Here is a 21,218-nt window from a genome sequence, read left to right on the forward strand (position 1 = left end):
AGTAGGCGGCCTGTCTCCCCAATGTAGAGGAGGCCACATCAGGTGCAGCGGGTGCAGTAAATGATGTGTGTGGAGGTGCAGGTGAATTTGTGACGGATATGGAAGGATTCCTTGGGGCCTTGGAGGGAAGTGAGGGGGGAGGTGTGGGCGCAAGTTTTGCATTTCTTGCGGTTGCAGGGGAAGGTGCCGGGAGTGGAGGTTGGGTTGGTGGGGGGGTGTGGACCTGACGAGGGAGTCACGGAGGGAGTGGTCTTTCCGGAACGCTGATAGGGGATGGGAGGGAAATATATCCTTGGTGGTGGGGTCTGTTTGGAGGTGGCGGAAATGACGAAGGATGATACGATGTATCTGGAGGTTGGTGGGGTGGTAGGTGAGGACCAATGGGGTTCTGTCCTGGTGGCGATTGGAGGGGCGGGGGTTCAAGGGCAGAGGAGCAGGAAGTGGAGGAGATGCGGTGGAGAGCATTGTCAACCATGTCTGAGGGGAAATTGTGGTCTTTGAAGAAGGAGGCCATCTGGGTTGTCCGGTATTGGAATTGGTCCTCCTGGGAGCAGATGCGGCGGAGGCGAAGGAATTGAGAATATGGGATAGCGTTTTTACAGGGGGCAGGGTGGGAGGAGGTGTAATCTAGGTAGATGTGGGAGTCGGTCGGTTTATAGTAAATGTCCGTGTTGAGTCGGTCGCCCAAGCGAGAAATGGAGAGGTCTAGGAAGGGGAGGGATGAGTCTGAGACGGTCCAGGTAAATTTGAGGTCGGGTTGGAAGGTGTTAGTAAAGTGGATGAACTGTTCAACCTCCTTGTGGGAGCACGTGAAGTGCCGATACAGTCATCGATGTAGTGGAGGAAAAGGTGGGGGGTGGTGCCAGTGTAGCTGCGGAAGATGGACTGTTCCACGTATCTGACGAAGAGGCAGGCATAGCTGGGGCCCATGCGGGTGCCCATGGCTACTCTTTTGGTTTGGAGGATTGGAAAGAGAAGTTGTTCAGAGTGAGGACCAGTTCAGTCAGTCGAAGGAGGGTGTCAGTGGAAGGGTACAGGTTGGGTCGGCGGGAACGGAAGAAGCGGAGGGCTTTGAGGCCTTCCTGATGGGGGATGGAGGTGTATAGGGACTGGATGTTCATGGTGAAGACAAGGCGTTAGGGGCTGGGGAAGCGAAAATCATGGAGGAGGTGGAGGGCGTCGATGGTGTCCCGAACGTAGGTGAGGAGTTCTTGGACTAAGGGGGACAGGATCATGTCGAGGTATGCAGAGATGAGTTTGGTGGGGCAGGAGCAGGCTGAGACAAATGGGTCGGCCGGGGCAGTCAGGTTTGTGGATTTTGGGCAGGAGGTTATAATGGGCGGTGCGGGGTTGTGGGACTATGAGGTTGGAGGCGGTGGATGGGAGATCCCCTGAGGTGATGAGGTTATGGATGGTCTGGGAGATGATGGTTTGGTGGTGGGAGGTGGGGTCATGGTCAAGAGGGCAGCAGGAGGAGGTGTGCGCGAGCTGGCGTTTAGCCTCAGCAATGTAAAGATCGGTGCGCCAAACTACCACTGCGCCTCCCTTGTCTGTCGGTTTGATAGTGAGGTTGGGGTTGGAGCGGAGGGAGTGGAGGGCTGCACATTGCGAGGGTGAAAGGTGGGAGTGGGTAAGAGGGGTGGACAGGTTGAGGCGATTCTCCTGCTCCTTTCCTGAAGATGGGCTTATGCCCGAAACGTCGATTCTCCTGCTCCTTGGATGCTGCCTGACCAGCTGTGCTTTTCCAGCAACACAATTTTCAGCTCTGATCTCCAGCATCTGCAGTCCTCACTTTCTCTTAATATCTCTATGCCATTCTATTAAATGTTGTTGACTAATGCCTGAATGGAGCACCTCCCAGATGGTTAACAATGAGGCTACCACATAAATGCAGTTTGTTTTCCACATTTTCCAGTTTAGTGCATGTTATTGTGATAGGGTTTGGCTTTCAGTTGATCTTAGTATTCCTAATTTTGAGGCAGTGTATTAAACTTAAACATTTTTGCTAAAAATTACCCTGTTCAAGTCTCTGCAGGAGGTTTGTTAGAAGACAGCACAGGTTTTCTGTTTCTCAGCTATTCCTTGAATCATCAGAAAAGTTTAAAAAAAATTTATCACAGTACACAAATCCTCAATTTAACTCTGGATTGAGATTAACAGAAAAAATGGACCTGTGTTCAGTAATTAATAACAATGACCTACATCAATTCTCACTATCATACTAGTTTAGCAAAAGATGACAGATATTCTTAGTCTTTTCTGACGTTATGTCCGTTCAGACTCTTAAACTCATGTCCTTGCACAGGAAACATAAGAGACATTGTCCTTTGACATTCAACAGTGTTAACATCACAGCATTCCTCATTCAACAATGTCAACATCCTTGGCGTTACCATTGACCAGAAACTCAACTGGACTCATCACATAAACACAGTACCTACGAGAGCAGGTCAGAAGCTAGGAATACTGTGATGAGTAACTGACCTCCTTACTCGCCACAGCTTGTCCACGTTTACAAGGCACTTGGATAGGCTGGGACTTGTTTTCCCTGGAACATAGAAGGCTGAGGGGTGACCTTGGAGATTTATAAAATCACTGGGGCCTAGATAAGATGAATGGCCAGGGTCTTTTCCACAGGGTAGGGAGTCTAAAATTAGAGGGCATTGGTTTAAGATGAGCGGAGAAAGATTTAAAAGGGATCCAAGGGTCAACTTCACCACACAGAGGGTGGTGCGTTTATGATCAGAGCTGCCAGAGGAAATGGTAGCTGGTAAAATTACAATATTTAAGAGACATTTGGACAGGTACATGGGTCGGAAAGGTTTGGAGGATTATGGCCCAAATGCAGGCAAATGGGAGTAATTCAGTTTAGGAAACCTGGTCAGCATGGATGAATTGGGCCAAAGGGCCTATTTCCATGCTGTATAATTTTATTACAAATAAATAAATTTAGTCTATATAAGTAAACAATTGAACTGTCAATATTTAACATCAGAAATCTGATGCCCTTATAAAACTCTCCCTCCATACACATGCCAAAAAAAGTGGTAAATATAAGTGGAGGGAAGAAAACTACCAAGGTAGAAGTTCAATAACACCAGTGATCCAGACTTGATAGGTTGCTCCTTTTGTTTCCTAAGTCCTTCCGTTCTCTTGCTTTTTCCATCAGGTTCTCTCAGTACTTCACAGGAGGCATAGAGTGACTAGAACATGAATTACAAAGTCTCTTGCTTATTCATTTAACTCAACAGTTTACAGCAACAAGTAGGGGAAAATAATCTGGCTTTTTTCAGATTTTAGATATTTTACAAGAGAGGGATACAGTGCATACCCTGTTTAGCAGTCTGAATACCCAGGAGTCAGAGTTGCTGTCAAACGGATGACCTTTTGGCATCTGCAACTAGTCGCAAATTTCCCAACCAATCAGTAAGTTCTTGCTGGCTGAATCTTGCTTTCTACACAGACCTCTACAGCTGAATCACTTACAAACATTACTGTAAAACAGTCTTTTCCCAATTCAGTTCACAATCAAAAATAGAGAATAACAAATGTATAAATTTTGTAGGTAAAATTTGCCTAAGTACAATTTCATATTAGATTGGATTTTTGCAAGTGCTGGATTCTCAAGACTGCAGAATAATTGCTGCATGAAATGTCAAGCATCTGAAACAATTTATTGACCTCGTGCATCTGACATTTTACTTCAGATGAGATTATAATATTGATCTTCATTCTATGATTCCAGCATATGCAGGGTCACAGGATTTTTTCCTTGCTGTAAAATCAGTGATAAACACAGGAAGAGGCTATTTGACCCATGCCATTGGTACTAATTAGATAACTCTTTCAAAAAGCCTGCATAGAAGCACTGCACCCATTGGTAGTCTTCTGTGTTGCAATTTTTTTGATTCTGCAAGAGAAGAAATGTCCTGATGCTTTGCTGCTTCTAAAGTCTTAAACTAAAAATAACTCCGCTGCTGTGCCCTAATAGCCATGTTTGTTCCCTTTGAGTATTTAATCAGCCCTTTTTCAAAAACTGCAATTGAATCTTCTATCAAACCAAGGCAGTGTGTTCTATGCCCTAACTCATTGCATTAAAAATAATTCTCACTTCATCTCTGGTTCTTCTACTTGAAATCTTTGTCTGCTGATAGAAGTAATTTCATCATATTTAATAAGAACACTTCTGGATTTTTAATGTATGTATTTTTGGTGCCCTTGGATAGGTGCACATTAGGAGGCAGCTAACTTTCCTCATTGGAAATTGCTGCAGCTCAGTTGACTTTCTAAAGTGTTATTTTTGAAACATTTTTTGCTGTGACAGAACTGTTTGCCAAAATGACATTGAATTTGAATTAATTTGGAATCGTCTTCTGCCCACCACGCCCTATTAAGTTGTTGAAGAATATACATTAAAAATTCTCAGTTTGGTATTTCCTGAGTATTCCAAGGAAGACATTGTTCTGCAGCCCTAAAAGTAGGAATGAGATTTCTTATCATATGTCAGTAACAGTGCTAGTATTTTCCAACCACATCATCACAAGTTCAAATCACTTGACTGCCTAATGGTTGATTGTAGCATTATCTGTTTCCTTGTTTCTTGTTGTAATCTCTCAGATCTTAGAGCATTTCATAAGGTTTTCATTAAGTATAAGTGGTGTCAGCTGATCATGGATTACTACATGTAATCGTAGTCCACTTTTATTTTTTATTTAGTACGTTGTGCAGTAATATGGCATTTCAACTTGAAGTTTCTTTTAAATGTTTGGAGATCAGTTCAGCGAGTAAGGGTGACAGCTGTATAAAGTAAGTCCCTGCAGTATGCCAACTCTCTCTTCGAATTGGGTACAGCAAACAATGTTCCTTTGGACATTTTCTTTAAAAAGGAACAAAAGCAGAGCTGCCTTCAAAGCATTTAACTAGAGATTGTTGCATTGCTTGCTGTTCCTGAGAAGTCATGCCAACCTCAACAATGCAAAAGTTTACTACTTATTGAATCAGCAAACTTTCTGAACAAGCTTTCCTGCTGGTTCTGAACAAGTGTCAGACTGGACTCAAAACATTAGCTGTTGGTTTTCTCCAGCACATTGTAGGTGCTGGAAAACTGAAATAAAAACAGTAGTTTACTATTTTTTCCCTTAGGGTGTGGTTTACATTATGTCTTTTGTCATTAGGTGGCATCGTCCATGAATTTGCAGAAAGTTGACCCTTCTGCAATTTGAATAGTTATTGCTTCAATATACTTCACAGGTGAGCAATAAGTTGAAAAAGTTAACATCGATCCAGAGTTTAGAAGTAACTGAGAGCTTGGTCAGAGGTAAGATGTAGGAAAGGCCAGAAGCATAAACCAAAGTCTGGACACACTTGGACATAGTGTTGTTAGCAGCCTATCCATGCTTGTGTTTTATTAATCTAGCTGGAATATTACATGCACCGTTTCAGTGTTTTATTTAGTCAGCTAACAGAAAAACATAAACTTATAGTATGTGCAATGCTCTTAGTGAATCTAGAAAGTTGAATTTGAGGTTTCAGTATATTACACAAGTTCAGTGCATACACAGTTGTTGGAATTGATCAATGCATGAGCAACTTTGGTTTGATTTTTAACTTGAAGGATTGAATGGCTTACTTTAGTGCATATATTTCTTTGATCTACTTCATGCATCAGAATGTTCTTTTCAATTTCAGGTTTAAGCATATTTCTGATGCTTTCTCCAGGATTCCATCTAATATCTCATGACTAGATAGAGAGAAGAAATCTTTTCCACTTAAGTCGATCTTCAAGCTTCCTAATATTACTCCAGTATGGCAACAGCCCAAATTAGTACTTGTGTGATATAAGATAAGAATTACAACAATGTTAGATACACAGATATTACTTAAACAGTTACTTCATTTAATTTTCATCAGCTTAAAGAGACCTCCAAAGTACCCTGAAGATGCTGTTCACATTTTCTATAGCCCTTTATTAAAGAAAGCCATCTCTATATTTTAGGTATTACACCACCCTGTCCACCCTTTCTAATAAAAAAATCAGTATCAAGGTAATTTTAAGAGTAAGATTTCCAATTTTTTTTATCAGCAAACTCACACCAATACACCTGCTTTCATGTCTTACTCCAGTGTGAAGATGCCCTTTCTTGCCCAAGTGTCATTCTGGTTCTTCATTTAGTACTGTCCAACTAGTCAGTGGATTAGACCATTATTGTTTGTGGAGTTGTCTTCATTAAATGAAATTTTTGTCTGAAACATGGATTGGTTCAGAAATGCAAATTCATTACAGAAATATTGCAGTTATATGAATGGAACCAGTGCATTCAAAAATACTTTCCCTTCTCCATCTTTTCCATTCTTTTACTGAAGATTGTCTTATCAGAAACAATTAAAATTTATTGCCATAAATAGGAAACTTAAGTGGTGTTTGTGAAATTATAATGCTAGTTCGAAGTTAATTTGTCCCAGCAAGATCAAGATTGTCTTTACTAATCTGTTCAGATGGGTTATTGCTCCATACCCTCTGTTTGCTAGAATATGACATTTTGGTTAATGATTAGTCATTTTTAAACTCTGGCCTGTCATTCATGTGACAGAATTGCCTGTCCTTCATTTTTTGATGAGCTAAGGTTAAGGACAGTCACATGAGCTTAGAAGCAGCTTTCATTTATACAACATTACATTCTTAATTGTCTTTTTATTTCTGTTGGAATAGTTTCATGGCATCCTTACATGGAATTTGATTGTGATAGTGAAGGAATACTAATACATAATCCAGACTTATTATATGAATATGAATTATATGAAAACTTGCAGATGGTTTTACCCTGTACCTGGTGTCCTCATCCTTGTTGCAATTACAGGATTAGGAGATGCTGTCAAAGAAGCTTTGGCATATTGCTGTAGAGCATGTTACTCATATACGGTGAGCCAGGAATGCTGTGTAAGGTCATGAATAGATGTCAGTCAAAAATCCTCCTGGATTCTATTAAGCTACTATAAGGTTGCTACATTAATTCATGCCACTGGCGAGCATTCCATCGCATTTCTGACACCATCCTTGGGTATATTTAAGGCTGAGAGAGGTTCTTGATCAGTGGAGGAATGGAGGGCCACGGAGCAATTGCAAGAAAATAAGGTGATTCATAGCAGGCTCAAAGGGCCAAATAGCCTACTCTGTTCCTATTTGTTATGGTATTATTTTTGTAACTAACTGACTCAATGGCAGCCAGGGAATTCAAATTCAGAGTCCTACAGTATGGAGACAGGCCCTTTTGCCAAAACTGGACCATGCTGACCAAAATGTCTGTCCACGTTAACCCCATTTCCCTGCACTTGGCCCATTACCTTCTAATCCTTTCCTATCCATGTGTTTGTCCAAATGCCTTTTTAAATGTTGATAATGTACCCACCTCAATCACTTTGGCAGCTGCTCATTCCATAAGCACACCACACTCTGTATTTTTTTAAAAAGAAAATTGCCCTTCAGGTTCCCTTTTATTTTGCCTGCTCTAACCTTAAACTGATGCCTTCCAGTATTTAACTCCCTAACCCTGGGAAAAAGTCTGAGCGCATCCACCCTATCCATGCCTCTCATGATCTTGTATACCTCAAAAAAAGGTTCCACCCCCCCCCCCCCCCCCCCCCCCGTCTCCTACGCTGTAAAGAAAAAAGCCTAGCTTGTCAAACCTCTTTCTATAACTCCAACACTTGAGTCCAAGCAACATCCTTGTAATTTTCTTCTGCACTCTTTCCAGTATAATAACATGCTTCCTATAACAAGGTGACCAAAACTGAACATAATATTCCAAGTGCAGCCTTACCAACATCCTGTACAACTGCAACATAAATTCCAGCTTTTACACTCAATGATCTGACTGAAAGTCAGTGTGCTAAAAGCCTCCTTCAATGCACTGTGTACCTGTGATTCCATTCTGAGACCTGTGCACCTGAACTCCAAGGTCCCTCTTCCACTAAAGTCCTTAATGCCCTACCATTCACTATTGTGACAATGCTGCTTCTTTAACAAGGTTATGGTATCCTTGCCTTTTTTTCCCCAATAAGCTCATAAAGGGAACAGACTGAAAAGTTGGGGTTGAAGGGTTTCAGGGCCAACTTGATTTTAGCTCTTAAGCCTTCTGCCTGAGGCAGTGTCTTTCAAGTTTTGAAAAAAAAACACTTGGACAATGAAAGGGGTTCTCCCAGCTCAGCTTTTCTCTGGTTTGGTATTTAGTGGTAGTGTGAAAAAGCTGCTAGACCCCAAAGAAGCAGGCTGATATCGTCTCTTGCCGACTCCATGTTTGATGTGACCATTTATGTGGGGATTGTTGCAAGTATTTGGAACAGCATTACATTGGGATGATCTGGGTTTTCGGATAAGTTGTTCTATATTTGGTTCTCCTTTTGTTTGTTTCACTCAATCTTGTAAGTAAATTTCTGTTTTGTTTAAAACTGTGAGTTGGCCAGCTGCATCACTCCTGGAATATCTGCATTACATCTGCTTAAAACAACTAGCAAAGTTATGATCTGGGCCACTTTCTTGGATGTCTTGAGGGGGTCTGACTTTGTCCATGAAACTCCAACCTTGATTTGACTTTCCAAAATGCAAAATCTCACATTTATCTATATTAAACTCCATTTGCCATGTCTCAGTCCACTTCCCCAGTTGATCATGGTCCTGCTGCAATTTCTGATAACCTTCCTCACTGTCCACCATACAGCCTATTCTAGTCTCATCTGCAAACTTAGTAATCATGCCTTGTACATTTTCATCCAAATCATTGCTATAGATAACAAACAGCAATGGACCCAGCATTGACCCCTGAGGCATTCCATTAGTCAAAGGCCTCTAGTCCAAGAAGCATCCTTCCACTCTGCTTCCTACCATCAAGCCAATTTTGCATCCAATTTGCCAGCTCCCCTGGATTTCATGCAATCCAACCTTCCAGATCAGCTTACAATGTGGAACCTTATGTTCAAAGAACTTTAACAAATATGCAAGGCATGATCTCCCATTCAAAGCCATACTGATTACTCTTAATCAAACCCTGCCTTTCCAAATGCATGTACATCTTATTCCTCAGAATCTTCACAAATAACTTACCCACCACAGATGTTAAGTTTGCTGGTCTGTAGTTCCCAGGCACTTTGCAGCTCTTCTTGAATAATAGCACAACATTCGCTACCCTCCAGTCTTCCAAGATCTCACCTGTGGCTAACAATGGTGCAAAAATATCAGCCAGGACCCTGCAATTTCTTTAGTCTCTTGTAGTGTTCTTAGAAATATCTGGTCAGGACTATGAGAGTTTTCCACCTTCATAGTTTCTAATGCATCCAACACCACCACCACTGTGATATGGTGGTGTCCGCAAGATGTCACACTAACTTCCCCAAGTTCCCAAGTCGTCTGATCTTTCTCTGGTAAACATAGGAGCAATATTCATTGAGGACCTTGCCAGTCTCCTGCAGTTCCACACATGCATGTCCACTCTGATCCTTGAGGGTTTGTATTTTTTCTCTAGTTATTCTTTTTCTTAAAACCTCTTTGGATTCACCCTAATCTTCTCAGCCTCCTTTTGGCCCTCCTGATTTCCTTCTTTAGTTAACTCCTGTATTCCTGCATACTTCTAGGGATTCTCTTGATTCCAGCTGTCTGTACCTGAGACATACTTCCTTTTTTTTTCAGGTCAAAGCCTCAATATCTCTTGTCATCCAGAGTTCCTATTCCTGTCATCCTTGCCCTTCACTCTCACAGGAATATATAGATGTTGAACTCTAGCTATCTCACTTTTAAAGGCCTCCCACTTGCCAGAGGTCCCTTTGCCTGCAAACAAACTACTCCAAGCAACTCTGCAAGCTCCTGTCTAATTCCATCAAATTTTGTCTTGCCCCAATTTAGAACTTGAACCTGTTGATGAATTTTGTCCCTCTCCATGACTATTTTAAAATTAATAGAACTATGGTTGCTAGTCACAAAGTGCTCCCTACTGTCTCCTCTGTTCGGCCCTATTTCTCAAGAGTAGGTTGAGTTTTTCCCCTTTGAGGAAACTGCTTGAGGAAACTTTCCTGAACGCACTTAACAGATTTCTTCCCAACTAAGCCTTCAATGCTCTGGCAGTCCCAGCCTACATTAGGGAAACCCGATTGCTCCTGCAGGTTTCCCCAGTCTCCCTACATGTTTTTTCCTCTAATTGCTCTTGACTATTTGGTCTATAGTACAATCCCAAAAAACCTCACTATCCCCTTCTTACAGACATTAGACAATAGGTGCAGGAGTAGGCCATTCTGCCCTTCGAGCCTGCACCACCATTCAATATAATCATGGCTGATTATCCTTAATTCCTGCCTTATCTCCATAACCCTTGATTCCACTATCCTTGAGAGCTCTATCCAACTCTTTCTTAAATGAATCCAGAGACTGGGCCTCCACTGCCCTCTGGGGCAGAGCATTCCACACAGCCACCACTCTCTGGGTGAAGATGTTTCTCCCCATCTCTGTCCTAAATGGTCTACCCTGTATTTTTAAGCTGTGTCCTCTGGTTCGGCACTCACCCATCAGCAGAAACATGTTTCCTGCCTCCAGAGTATCCAATCCTTTAATAATCTTATGTCTCAATCAGATCCCCTCTCAGTCTTCTAAACTCAAGGGTATACAAGCCCAGTCGCTCCAGTCTTTCAGCGTAAGGTAGTCCCGCCATTCCAGGAATTGACCTCGTGAACCCACGCTGCACTCCCTCAATAGCCAGAATGTCTTTCCTCAAATTTGGAGACCAGAACTGCACACAATACTCCAGGTGCGGCCTCACCAGGGCCCTATACAGCTGCAGAAGAACCTTTTTGCTTCTATACTGAATCCCTCTTGTCATGAAGGCCAGCATGCTATTAGCCTTCTTCACTACCTGCTGTACCTGCATGCTTACCTTCATTGACTGGTGTACAAGAACACCCAGATCTCTCTGTACTGCCCCTTTACCTAAATTGATTCCATTTAGGTAGTAATCTGCCTTCCTGTTCTTGCCACCAAAGTGGATAACCATACATTTAAACCATACATTTAAACCATACATTAAACTGCATCTGACCACTCACCTAACCTGTCCAGGTCACCCTGTAATCTCCTAACATCCTCCTCACATTTCACCCTGCCACCCAACTTAGTATCATCAGCAAATTTGCTAATGTTATCTCTAATATCATCATCTACATCATTAATATATATTGTAGAAAGCTGTGGTCCCAGCACTGATCCCTGCGGTACCCCACTGGTCACTGCCTGCCATTCCGAAGTGGAGCCGTTTATCACTACTCTTTGTTTCCTGTCAGCCAACCAACTTTCAATCCAAGTTAGTACATTGCCCCCAATACCATGCGCCCTAATTTTGCTCACTCACCTCCTATGTGGGACTTTATCAAAAGCTTTCTGAAAGTCCAGGTACACTACATCTACTGGATCTCCCTCGTCCATCTTCGTCCATCCTCAAAAAATACCAGAAGATTAGTCGAGCGTGATTTCCCCTTCATAAATCCATGCTGACTCTGACCTATCCTGTTACTACTATCCAGCTATTTCTTAGCTTCATCCACAAAACCTCAGTGGATGACCTTTGTGGGCGGCACGGTGGCACAGTGGTTAGCACTGCTGCCTCACAGCGCCTGAGACCCGGGTTCAATTCCCGCCTCAGGCGACTGACTGTGTGGAGTTTGCCGTTCTCCCTGTGTCTGCGTGGGTTTCCTCCGGGTGCTCCGGTTTCCTCCCACAGTCCAAAGATGTGCAGGTCAGGTGAATTAGCCATGCTAAATTGCCCGTAGTGTTAGGTAAGGGGTAAATGTAGGGGTATGGGTGGGTTGTGCTTCGGTGGGTCGGTGTGGACTTGTTGGGCCGAAGGGCCTGTTTCCACACTGTAATGTAATCTAATCTAATCTAATCTAATCTAATCCCTCAGTTATTTACTGCTGCGATACTCATCTTAATCAAAAATGCAATTCTCCCTCCCCTCCCACTACCTCTGTCCTGCCTAAAACATGTGTACCCGGCACATTAAGATGCCAGTCCTGTCCCTCCCTTAGCCATGTTTCTGTAATGGCTATAATATCCCAGTCCCACATACCTATCCATGCCATGAGATTTTCATCAGCCTGTTGAAATGTGAGTTGGATTACTTGACCAGATCTGGAGATGATTATTTTAGTAACATGGCCAACTACACTACGTTGCACAGCACATCCAGTCTTTGTTCTACTTGCCATCCTGTAAGTCATGCCACTTGAGTCATATTCTCCTTGCAAAAGTATCTAAAACAACAAAGGTTTGAATACGTTGTTTTATTGGCGGCATCACAATGCTCTTTTATAAAGGACATCTCTTTCATGGATTGCAAAATACAGAATTAAAAGGAGTGAGCATGCTTTTTTAAATTTGAGATTAAGATGTTACCACTGTTATGTCTTCAGGTTATGGAGGAGTGCAAACTCCCTTACCAGTCAGGGCAAGTGGTTTGGGTGCCCAACTTAAATGACATGTCTGTTTTTTTGGTTGCCAGAACAAATACATTTTAACTTTGTAGAGTGTTTAAAGAGAGGGGGTAGGTTGTGTTACTATGGGTACTGGAGGAGAAAGAAAAACAGTATTTGCTACCAGATGTGAAGAACTGAGTAATGTCAGAAGAATGTGAATTGGGGGAGGAAAAATTGAAGCTTGTTTACGTGAATATTGAGTAATTGAATGCAATCCAGAAAAGCTGCTTCTGGCAAAGGACTGAGCAGACAGTGAAGACTCAAACTTTTGTACCCTGGGCGTGTATAGTGTTTTTTTTTCCCCATGAATTGTTCATCTGATTGTGCTGGAAGTCGGCCAAGAATCTCCAGACTTCTGTTTATTAAAAAAAATGTACAGTTTCATTTTTGGTTTTTTAATCCACAAGCATCTATTTTTAACACACGAAAGTGAAGTTTGCCAGAGATGTTCTGTAGACGTTCACCAATAGAACTTTCAAGTTGGGAAAAATTCCATTCACTTTTATTGGAAACTTGCACACCTACTTTTATCAAAAATTGTGTTCTTGGCTATGACAGTGAGCGCTTTAATGATCTCAGACAACTTTTTGTTTGAATGGCGTTAATGAAAGTAGCGCAGACGGAATGTCAGGGATGCAACTTTATTAAAACATCTCGCTGCTTCTGTTGTAAAACTGAATTAACCTTTTTATTGCTATTAGAATGCCACCTGGACAATTTCCCACAAAACCCTGAGCCACTCTTCAATCATCCCTTCCAATGCTACCTTCAACCTTAAACGTGTCCATTTTTTAATCTTCTCCCTCCTATCCATCCAGGATCTAAACGCTCCTTCCAGGTGACAAAACAGTTCATTTGCACTTCCAAGTTAGTATACTGTGCTTGCTCACAATACAGTTTTCTTGCACAGCCACTAAACATTGATTTCATGATCACTAAACACATTTTATTCAATCCACAAATGGGACTTTGAGCTTCTGGTGTCTCACCATTTTAAATCTGCCGCCTACTGATCTTATGAAGTACAAGCAATAGCACCTCATCTGTTGATTGAGAATACTGCTCAGTGTTGAGTGCAGAACGCTGCAAACATCTCTTGATTATAACCAGTGCTCCCACTTTGCTCAGCTATTGATCATGATGCTGTTATTGCACTTTGCACTTCCTTGCGCTCTTTTTCTTTTGTTTCTTTATTTGCCCTATCTAGCATCCTGATTTAACTCGCAGTCGTTTCTTTCATTTATTTTATTTCCAGCTTTCCACCCCACAGAGTTTGCCAGTGTTCTTTTTCTCATCCCTTTCGGCCCTTTTTTAAACTTTAGTTCATGGATATGCTTATTCCCACAAGTCCAGCTTTTATTTTTGAGGAGGAGTACACTGCAGTCTGTGTGGTGGAGCTACATCCAAATGGAGTTCCAGGATTGTGATCCATGAATGGCAATAAGTTGTCAAGCAGGATATTTGAGATTTGAGAACAATTTGAAGGTGCTAGTGTTCCCATGTACCTGGCTGGTAGCAGTAATGAGTTGGAAAAGTAATTTTCAAAGGAGACTTATTGAGTTGCTGAACTACATTTTGTTGATAGTGGCAGCAATGTGTACTGTGCAGCAGTCTTGGACAGTGTGAATGTAGAATATTGTGGACTGCCAGTCAGGTGGGCTGCATTATCCCTTATGCATTCAAAGTGTACAAAGTTAAAAATCACACAATACCAGGTTATAGTCCAACAGGTTTAATTGGAAGCACACTAGCTTTCGGAGCGACACTCCTTCATCAGGTGATTGTGGTGGGCTCGATCGTAACACCGAATTTATAGCAAAAATTGCAGTGTGATGTAACTGAAATTATACATTGAAGAATTGATTGTCTGTTAAGCCTTTCATCTGTTAGAATACTTGAAAGAATAGTAGAGACAGAAACCTTGAGCTCATTTACAAATTGTCTAGTTATACACCTCAAGTGCTGCAACCTGCAGTGTTATGGACCAATTGCTAGGAGTGAGGTTAGGTTGGATGGTTTATTTCTCAACGACTGCAGACAGGATGGAGCAAGTGGCCTCTGTGTTTCACAAGAAAAAGAAACGTCCTCTGTATATTTTCTTAACCTACATGCTTTGCTTTGGATTATCCTGCTTATACAGTATTCCAATTTTATTTTAAAGCTGTTTTTAGGCAAGAACACTTGCAGCAGAATTGGAAACAAGTGCTGCTCTGTACTCTTTCTTGCAGTTGTACTTCTGGAGACAGTTAGCAGTGACGTATTCAGAATAACTGGAATCAAACTAAAACTCCTCCAAGTGGAACGTCTTCAATTTTTGAAGACTGGTGACTGATGCAGCCCTCTGGAGGTTTTTAATCAATCTCTTATCCTAGAATCGTGAGTGAACTGAACTGCCTCCAGTACGAATATATCTCTCTTTACATATACTGTAGTATTCTAGGTGTGGTTTCTCCAGTGCTGCTTTTTTTTTAAGAATCCCTACAGTGTGGGAACAGGCCATCTGGTAGCTCCTGGCTGCATTACTCCACAACTTGGGAATATCCCTTTGCACGAATGCCTTTGATCTGAGTTAGTGCCATATGCTAATTCAGCAAAATAAAATGTATTTGTGGTACAAGAGCTAACTTAACTTCAACAAGAACTCCAGATTTAACCAAAGTATACCTGAATTAGTTTGTTGGAGATTTGAGCACAGTGTTACTTTTACTGCTAATTTTGTGTATTCAGATGTAGAATTTTAACTTTAATTATGATTGAGGAATTTTTGCTGAAATACTGCAACAATCTCTGAAGCTCTTAAGTTTGTTTCTGCATTGAATATCAAATATTTAACACAATTTGGCATTTGTATATGTAATCTAGTACCTGTTCTGAAGTATTACATATACTTCAAACAAAACCAATCCTGGGACTGCAGTCTGTAAAACATTGGTTGTGTTTGAGGTAACGTGCTTGATGCAGTTGCTTATTGATCTCGTTTCTATCCATTTCCCTCCATGATCACTACAACCCATCGTTGCAGTCAATGTTGGATACTAAATATGGCTCATTATTGTGCTTTAAACTGTCTATCAGATAATGTAATTTTGTAAACTGTTAGTAATAATCATGATTGTGATAGGCTTAAATACTTTTAAGGCTTAGTGAGGAACAGACCAAGTCCAACTGTAAGAGGAAGTGAGTAGACTATCTGAGAATAGGATGGCTGTTAAATAGAGCTGTATATAATGTAAATGACAGGTGTAGTGAGGACTATTGGAAAATGTGCTTAATATTTGGCATGAAAATTACAATATATTGTGCATATTAAAGAGCACAAGGATCTTGAGTACTTTATCTATCGTTAAGGAAAGGAAGTACTGACAAAATATCAATAGAAGCAGTTATCTCCGTTTCATGATGTGCATAACCAGAGATAGTAAACTATTAACTTTGGCAGGTATAATTCATCATATGAATACCTCTTTTCTACTCGATCCTTCTGAAGCCTTGCATTCATTCACACATCCTTGTGCCAGCAGTCGTTCCCATCCAAGATAATTAGATTTGCCTCCACGGTTTGACTACAGAAAACAAGTCTCATAAATCTCCAACACTGATTTGACTCTATGGAAATTGGGCATGAGAAGAGTTGATCTCTTAAGCAATAATACTCAAGTTATTCATTTCATTTGGCCTGAAGTGCCCTAGTTTTTTTTTAATGTGGGAATTATTTATTTTTGTAGGGATAGAAGAAAATTTTAGGCAGTTAAATAATTGACCCTTTCAGTTGTTGTGTTGACTTATTAAGTCAGTTCAACCCAAATGTTAAGAATTGTTCAACATCCTTCCCCACTGAGTAAGGTAGGTGGAAACTAAGGGTGTTAGGAAGCGAGATTATTTCAAATAATTAGTTGTCTTTTCGAGCAAGTAATGAAGATTTTGTTGAAGGCAATCTTCAATTTCGAAAAGGTGACATCTTGACTGGCTTTTCAAAAGTATTCAATATAAAGTTTGGTGTTTCATTCTAGTTTTGTGTGCAATTTTTAATCATACTCCTATAATATAAATATCTGTCTGATTACAGGAATCCGTTACAGCATGGATGTTTGTGTGGATGAAGTGAAAGCCTTGGCCTCTCTGATGACTTACAAATGTGCAGTGGTTGGTAAGTACTGAGATCAATTTACTGATCTTTCTGTTTTGCAACTTGAGTATATTGAACAGTTCCATTTGTGTCCTGGAGAATTGCAATAGTGCATTCACAGTATCTTTGAAGAACACTGTCCTGAACACTATCTCTCATCTTGTATTCTGGAAAAGGAATTATGCAGAAACTTGAAATTATGTTCTAAATAATATTTAGTGAATGCAAATTAAGACAGTTTAAAATGTGGGCTTGATATGATCCATCCACTAATTATGTTTTGCGTAGACCTTTTTATTTATCCATTGCCTGAGTTCCAAGATTCTTCCCTGTTTATTTAACTAAGATATTATTTTTCTCCTTTGCCTTATTCCCTTGGTAGATTAATATAATAGATCGTACAAGGAAAAGTTTAAAAATATTACAATGGGCTATTGTCATTCAAAAGGATTATGGCTACCTCAAGTCAGTCTTGTGCAACCACAGGAGACTGGTGAGAGATAAGTGCATATTTCGCATCAATATTTACTCTAGGGAAGATTTGTGAAAGCTGGGGGACTTGGGGAAAATAAATAATGTCTTAATATTAAGCGTGGGCGGCACGGAGGCACAGTGGTTAGCACTGCTGCCTCACAGCGCCGGAGACCCGGGTTCAATTCCCGCCTCAGGCAACAGACTGTGTGGAGTTTGCATGTTCTCCCTGTGTCCGCGTGGGTTTCCTCCGGGTGCTCCGGTTTCCTCCCACAGTCCAAAGATGTGCAGGTTAAGTGAATTGGCCATGTTAAATTGCCCGTAGTGTTAGGCAAGGGGTAAATGTAGGGGTATGGGTGGGTTGCGCTTTGGCGTGTCGGTGTGGACTTGTTGGGCCAAAAGGGCCTGTTTCCACACTGTAATGTAATGTAATCTAATCTAAGAAAAAATCTAATCTACAGAAGAGGAGGTGCTGGTGGCCTTAACACATATAAAAGTAGATACAACCCTGGGACCTGATGTATTTCCCAGAACTTTGTAGGAGGCTAGGGGAAGAGATTTGCTTCATTGACAGCCAGGGTTGAGGTGATGGAAGACTGGAGGTTGGCTAAGGTGCCATTATTTAAGAAAGCAGGTAAGGAAAAGCCAGGGAACTAAACCAGTGAGCCCAATGTCAGTAAATTGTTGGAGGGGATTCTGAGGAACAGGATTCACATATATTTGGAAAGAAAAGGATTGATTGGGGTTAGAAATCATGACTCATTAACTTGAGTATTTATTTGAAGAGGTGACAAAGATGATTGGAGGCAAAATAAGTAGACATCTACATGGACTTCAGCAACGTGTTCGTCAAGGTTCTGCATGGTCGACTGGTTAGCAAGGTTAGATCACATGGAATCCGGGGGCTAGTTAATTGGATACAAAATTGACTTAAAGGTAGGAAACAGAGAGTGGTGATGGAGAGTTGTTTTTCAAACTGGAGGCCTGTAACCAGCAGTGTGTCACAAGAATCTGTGCTGGATTCACTGCTTTTTGTCATTCATATAAACAATCTGGATGTGAATATAGGAGGAATGGTTAATAAGTTTGCAGGTGATACCAAAATAGGTGGTGTAGTGGACAGTGCATATTATTATTTCAGAGTACAACAGGACTTTGATCAGAACTCTATTTGCCAAAGCTATCTCATGTCCCCTTTTTTTGCCCTCCTAATTTCCCTCTTAAGTATACTCCTACTGCCTTTATACACTTCTAAGGATTCACTCGATCTATCCTGTCTATACTTGTCATATGCTTCCTTCTTTTTCTAACCAAACTCTCAATTTCTCTTGTCATCCAGTATTCCCTACACCTACCAGCCTTTCTTTCACCCGAACAGGAATATAGGGGAACCACGATTATCCGAACGTGATGGGCGGGCACTATTTTGTTCGGATAATCGATTAAATGCCCCTCTGGGGCTCGGAGTTTTTAAAGTCAGCTCCTCGTTCAGGAGACTGCAGCAGCACACCATGCGAGACCTTGACCCCAACCCCGTTCAACACCCTCTTTCTGCCCCCCCCACCCCACCCCATACACACCTGCCCCCTCTCCGGGGCAGCTGAACTGGACACCAACAAGACTGCTGCAGTTGCCTTTGTGGGTAAGTCTCCAAATAGAGTGCGCACACAATTTTTACTGCAACTTTTTGACAGGTTCCACCTTTTGCCCTGTACAGGGCAATGTTGGAGAGATTATGTAGGGAAGGGGGGTTTGGGGTACACCCCTGTGTATAACTCCAGAGAAAGTGTGCGGAGAGAGTGAGGGCAGGCAGTCCGTCATTTGGAGACGGTGCCTGGTTAATTACTGTAAACAAAAGATGCGATCACTGTTGGAAACACTTCACTGGCTCCAAAGTGCTCCCCCACTGACACCTCAGTCACCCACCCTGCCTTATTTCCCAAGAGTAGGTCAAGTTTTGCACCTTCTCTAGTAGGTACACCAACATATTGAATCAGAAAATGTTCTTGTACACGCTTAACAAATTCCCCTCCATCTAAACCCTTATCACTATGGCAGTCCCAGTCTGTTTGGAAAGTTAAAATCCTCTACCATAACCACCCTATTATTTCTACAGGTAACTGAGATCTCCTTACAAATTTGTTTCTCAATTTCCCTCTGACTGTTAGGGGGGGAGTCTGTAATATAATCCCAATATGGTGATCATCTCTTTCTTCTCAGTTTAACCCAAATAACTTACCTGGATGTATTTCTGGGAATACAGTTCAGCTGTAATGCTATCCCTTATCAAAAACGCTACTCCCTCCTCTCTTGCCTCCCTTTCTGTCCTTCCTGAGTCATTTGTATCCTGGAACATTAAGCTACCAGTCCTGTCCATCTCTGAGCCAAGTTTCTGTAATTGCTATGATATCCCAGTCCCACGTTCCTAACCATGCCCTGAGTTCATCTGCCTTTCCTGTTCGACCTCTTGATCAGGTGTACCTTAGAACTGTGGGAAGCTGGGGATGTACTTTCTGGCCCCTTGCTGAGATATTTGTATCATCGATGGTCACAGGTGAGGTGCCAGAGACTGGAGGTTGGCTAATGAGGTGCCACTATTTAAGGGTGGTAAGGACAAGCCAGGTAACGATAGACTAGTGAGCCTGTTGTCAGTGGTGGGCAAGTTGTTGGAGGGAATCCTGAAGAACAGAATGTACATGTATTTGGAAAGGCAAGGATTGATTAGGGATAGTGAACATGGCTTTGTGCATGGGAAATAATGTCTCTCAAACTTGATTGAGTTTTTTTTAAGAAGTAACAAAGAAGATTGAGGACAGAGCGATGGGCATGATCTATATAGACTTCAGTAAGGTGTTTGACAAGGTTCCCCATGGGAGACTGGTTAGCAAGGTTAGATCTCGTGGAATACAGAACTAGGCATTTGGATACAGAACTGTCTCAAAGGTAGAAGACAGAGGGTAGTGGTGGAGGGTTGTTTTTCAGACTGGAGGCCTGTGACCAGTGCTGGGTCCACTATTTTTTGTTGTTTGTATAAACTATTTGGATGTGAGCATAAGAGGTATAGTTAGTGAGTTTGTAGATGACACCAAGTTTGGAGGTGTAGTGGACAGCGAAGAAGGTTACCTCTGATTACAACGGGATTTGATCAGATGGGCCAATGGGCTCAGAAGTGGTAGATGGAGTTTAATTTAGATAAATGCGAGGTGCTGCACTTTGGGAAAGCAAATCTAAGGATGTATACACTTAATGGTAAGGTCCTAGGGAATGTTGCTGAACAAAGAGACCTTGGAGTGCAGGTTCATAGCTCCTTGAAAGTGGTAGATAGGATAGTGAAGAAGGAATTTGGTATGCTTTCCTTTATTGGTCAAAGAATTGAGTACAGGAGTTTGAAGGTTGTGTTGCGGCTGTACAGGACATTGGTTAGGCCACTGTTGGAATGCTGTGTGTAATTCTGGTCTCCTTCCTATCGGAAAGATGTTGTGAAACCTGAAAGGGTTCAGAAAAGATTTACAAGGATGTTGCCAGGTTTGGAGGATTTGAGCTATAGGGAGAGGTTGAATAGGCTGGGGCTGTTTTCCCTGGAGCGTCGGAGGATGAGGGGTGACCTTATAGAGGTTTACAAAATTATGAGGGGCATGGATGGGATGAATAGACAAGGTCTTTTCCCTGGTGTCGGGGAGTCCAGAACTAGAGGGCATAGGTTTAGGATGAGAAGTGAAAGATATAAAAGGGACCTCAGGGGCAACTTTTTCACTGAGGGTGGGTGCATGTCTGGAATGAGCTGCCAGAGGAAGTGGTGGAGGCTAGTACAATTGCAACATTTAAAAGGCATCTGGACGCGTATAGGAAGGATTTGTAGGGATGTGGGCCGGGTGCTGGCAGATGGGACTAGATTGCATTGGGATATCAGGTCGGCATGGACAATTTGGACTGAACGGTCTGTTTCCATGCTGTACATCTCTGACTCTTTGACTAAGATGGGTCACCTGGCTAAGGAATGGCAGATTGTGTTTAGTTTGGATAAATATGAGGTGTTGCATTTTGCTGAGAAAAACCAAGACAGGGCTTCGTGGTAAAGTCCTGGGAAGTGTTGCTGAACAGGGACCAAGAAATT

At 41.8% G+C, this 21,218-nt stretch overlaps 1 protein-coding gene across 1 annotated transcript in view; it reads left to right on the forward strand.

The window, feature by feature from the left end:
- The window catches only part of LOC122541765 (glutamate dehydrogenase, mitochondrial), an 83,059-nt gene that overhangs the window by 4,055 nt on the left and 57,786 nt on the right, over window positions 1-21,218 (forward strand). Inside the window, exon 2 of the mRNA XM_043678718.2 lies at window positions 16,574-16,654. Coding sequence (XP_043534653.1) covers window positions 16,574-16,654 — 81 coding nt within the window. The remainder of the gene's footprint in view (window positions 1-16,573; window positions 16,655-21,218) is intronic.

The sequence above is a fragment of the Chiloscyllium plagiosum genome, unplaced genomic scaffold (assembly GCF_037043375.1).
Source record: "Chiloscyllium plagiosum isolate Xiang-an unplaced genomic scaffold, Cpla_swu_hap1 HiC_scaffold_43, whole genome shotgun sequence".
In the NCBI taxonomy this organism is placed as follows: Eukaryota; Metazoa; Chordata; class Chondrichthyes; order Orectolobiformes; family Hemiscylliidae; genus Chiloscyllium; species Chiloscyllium plagiosum.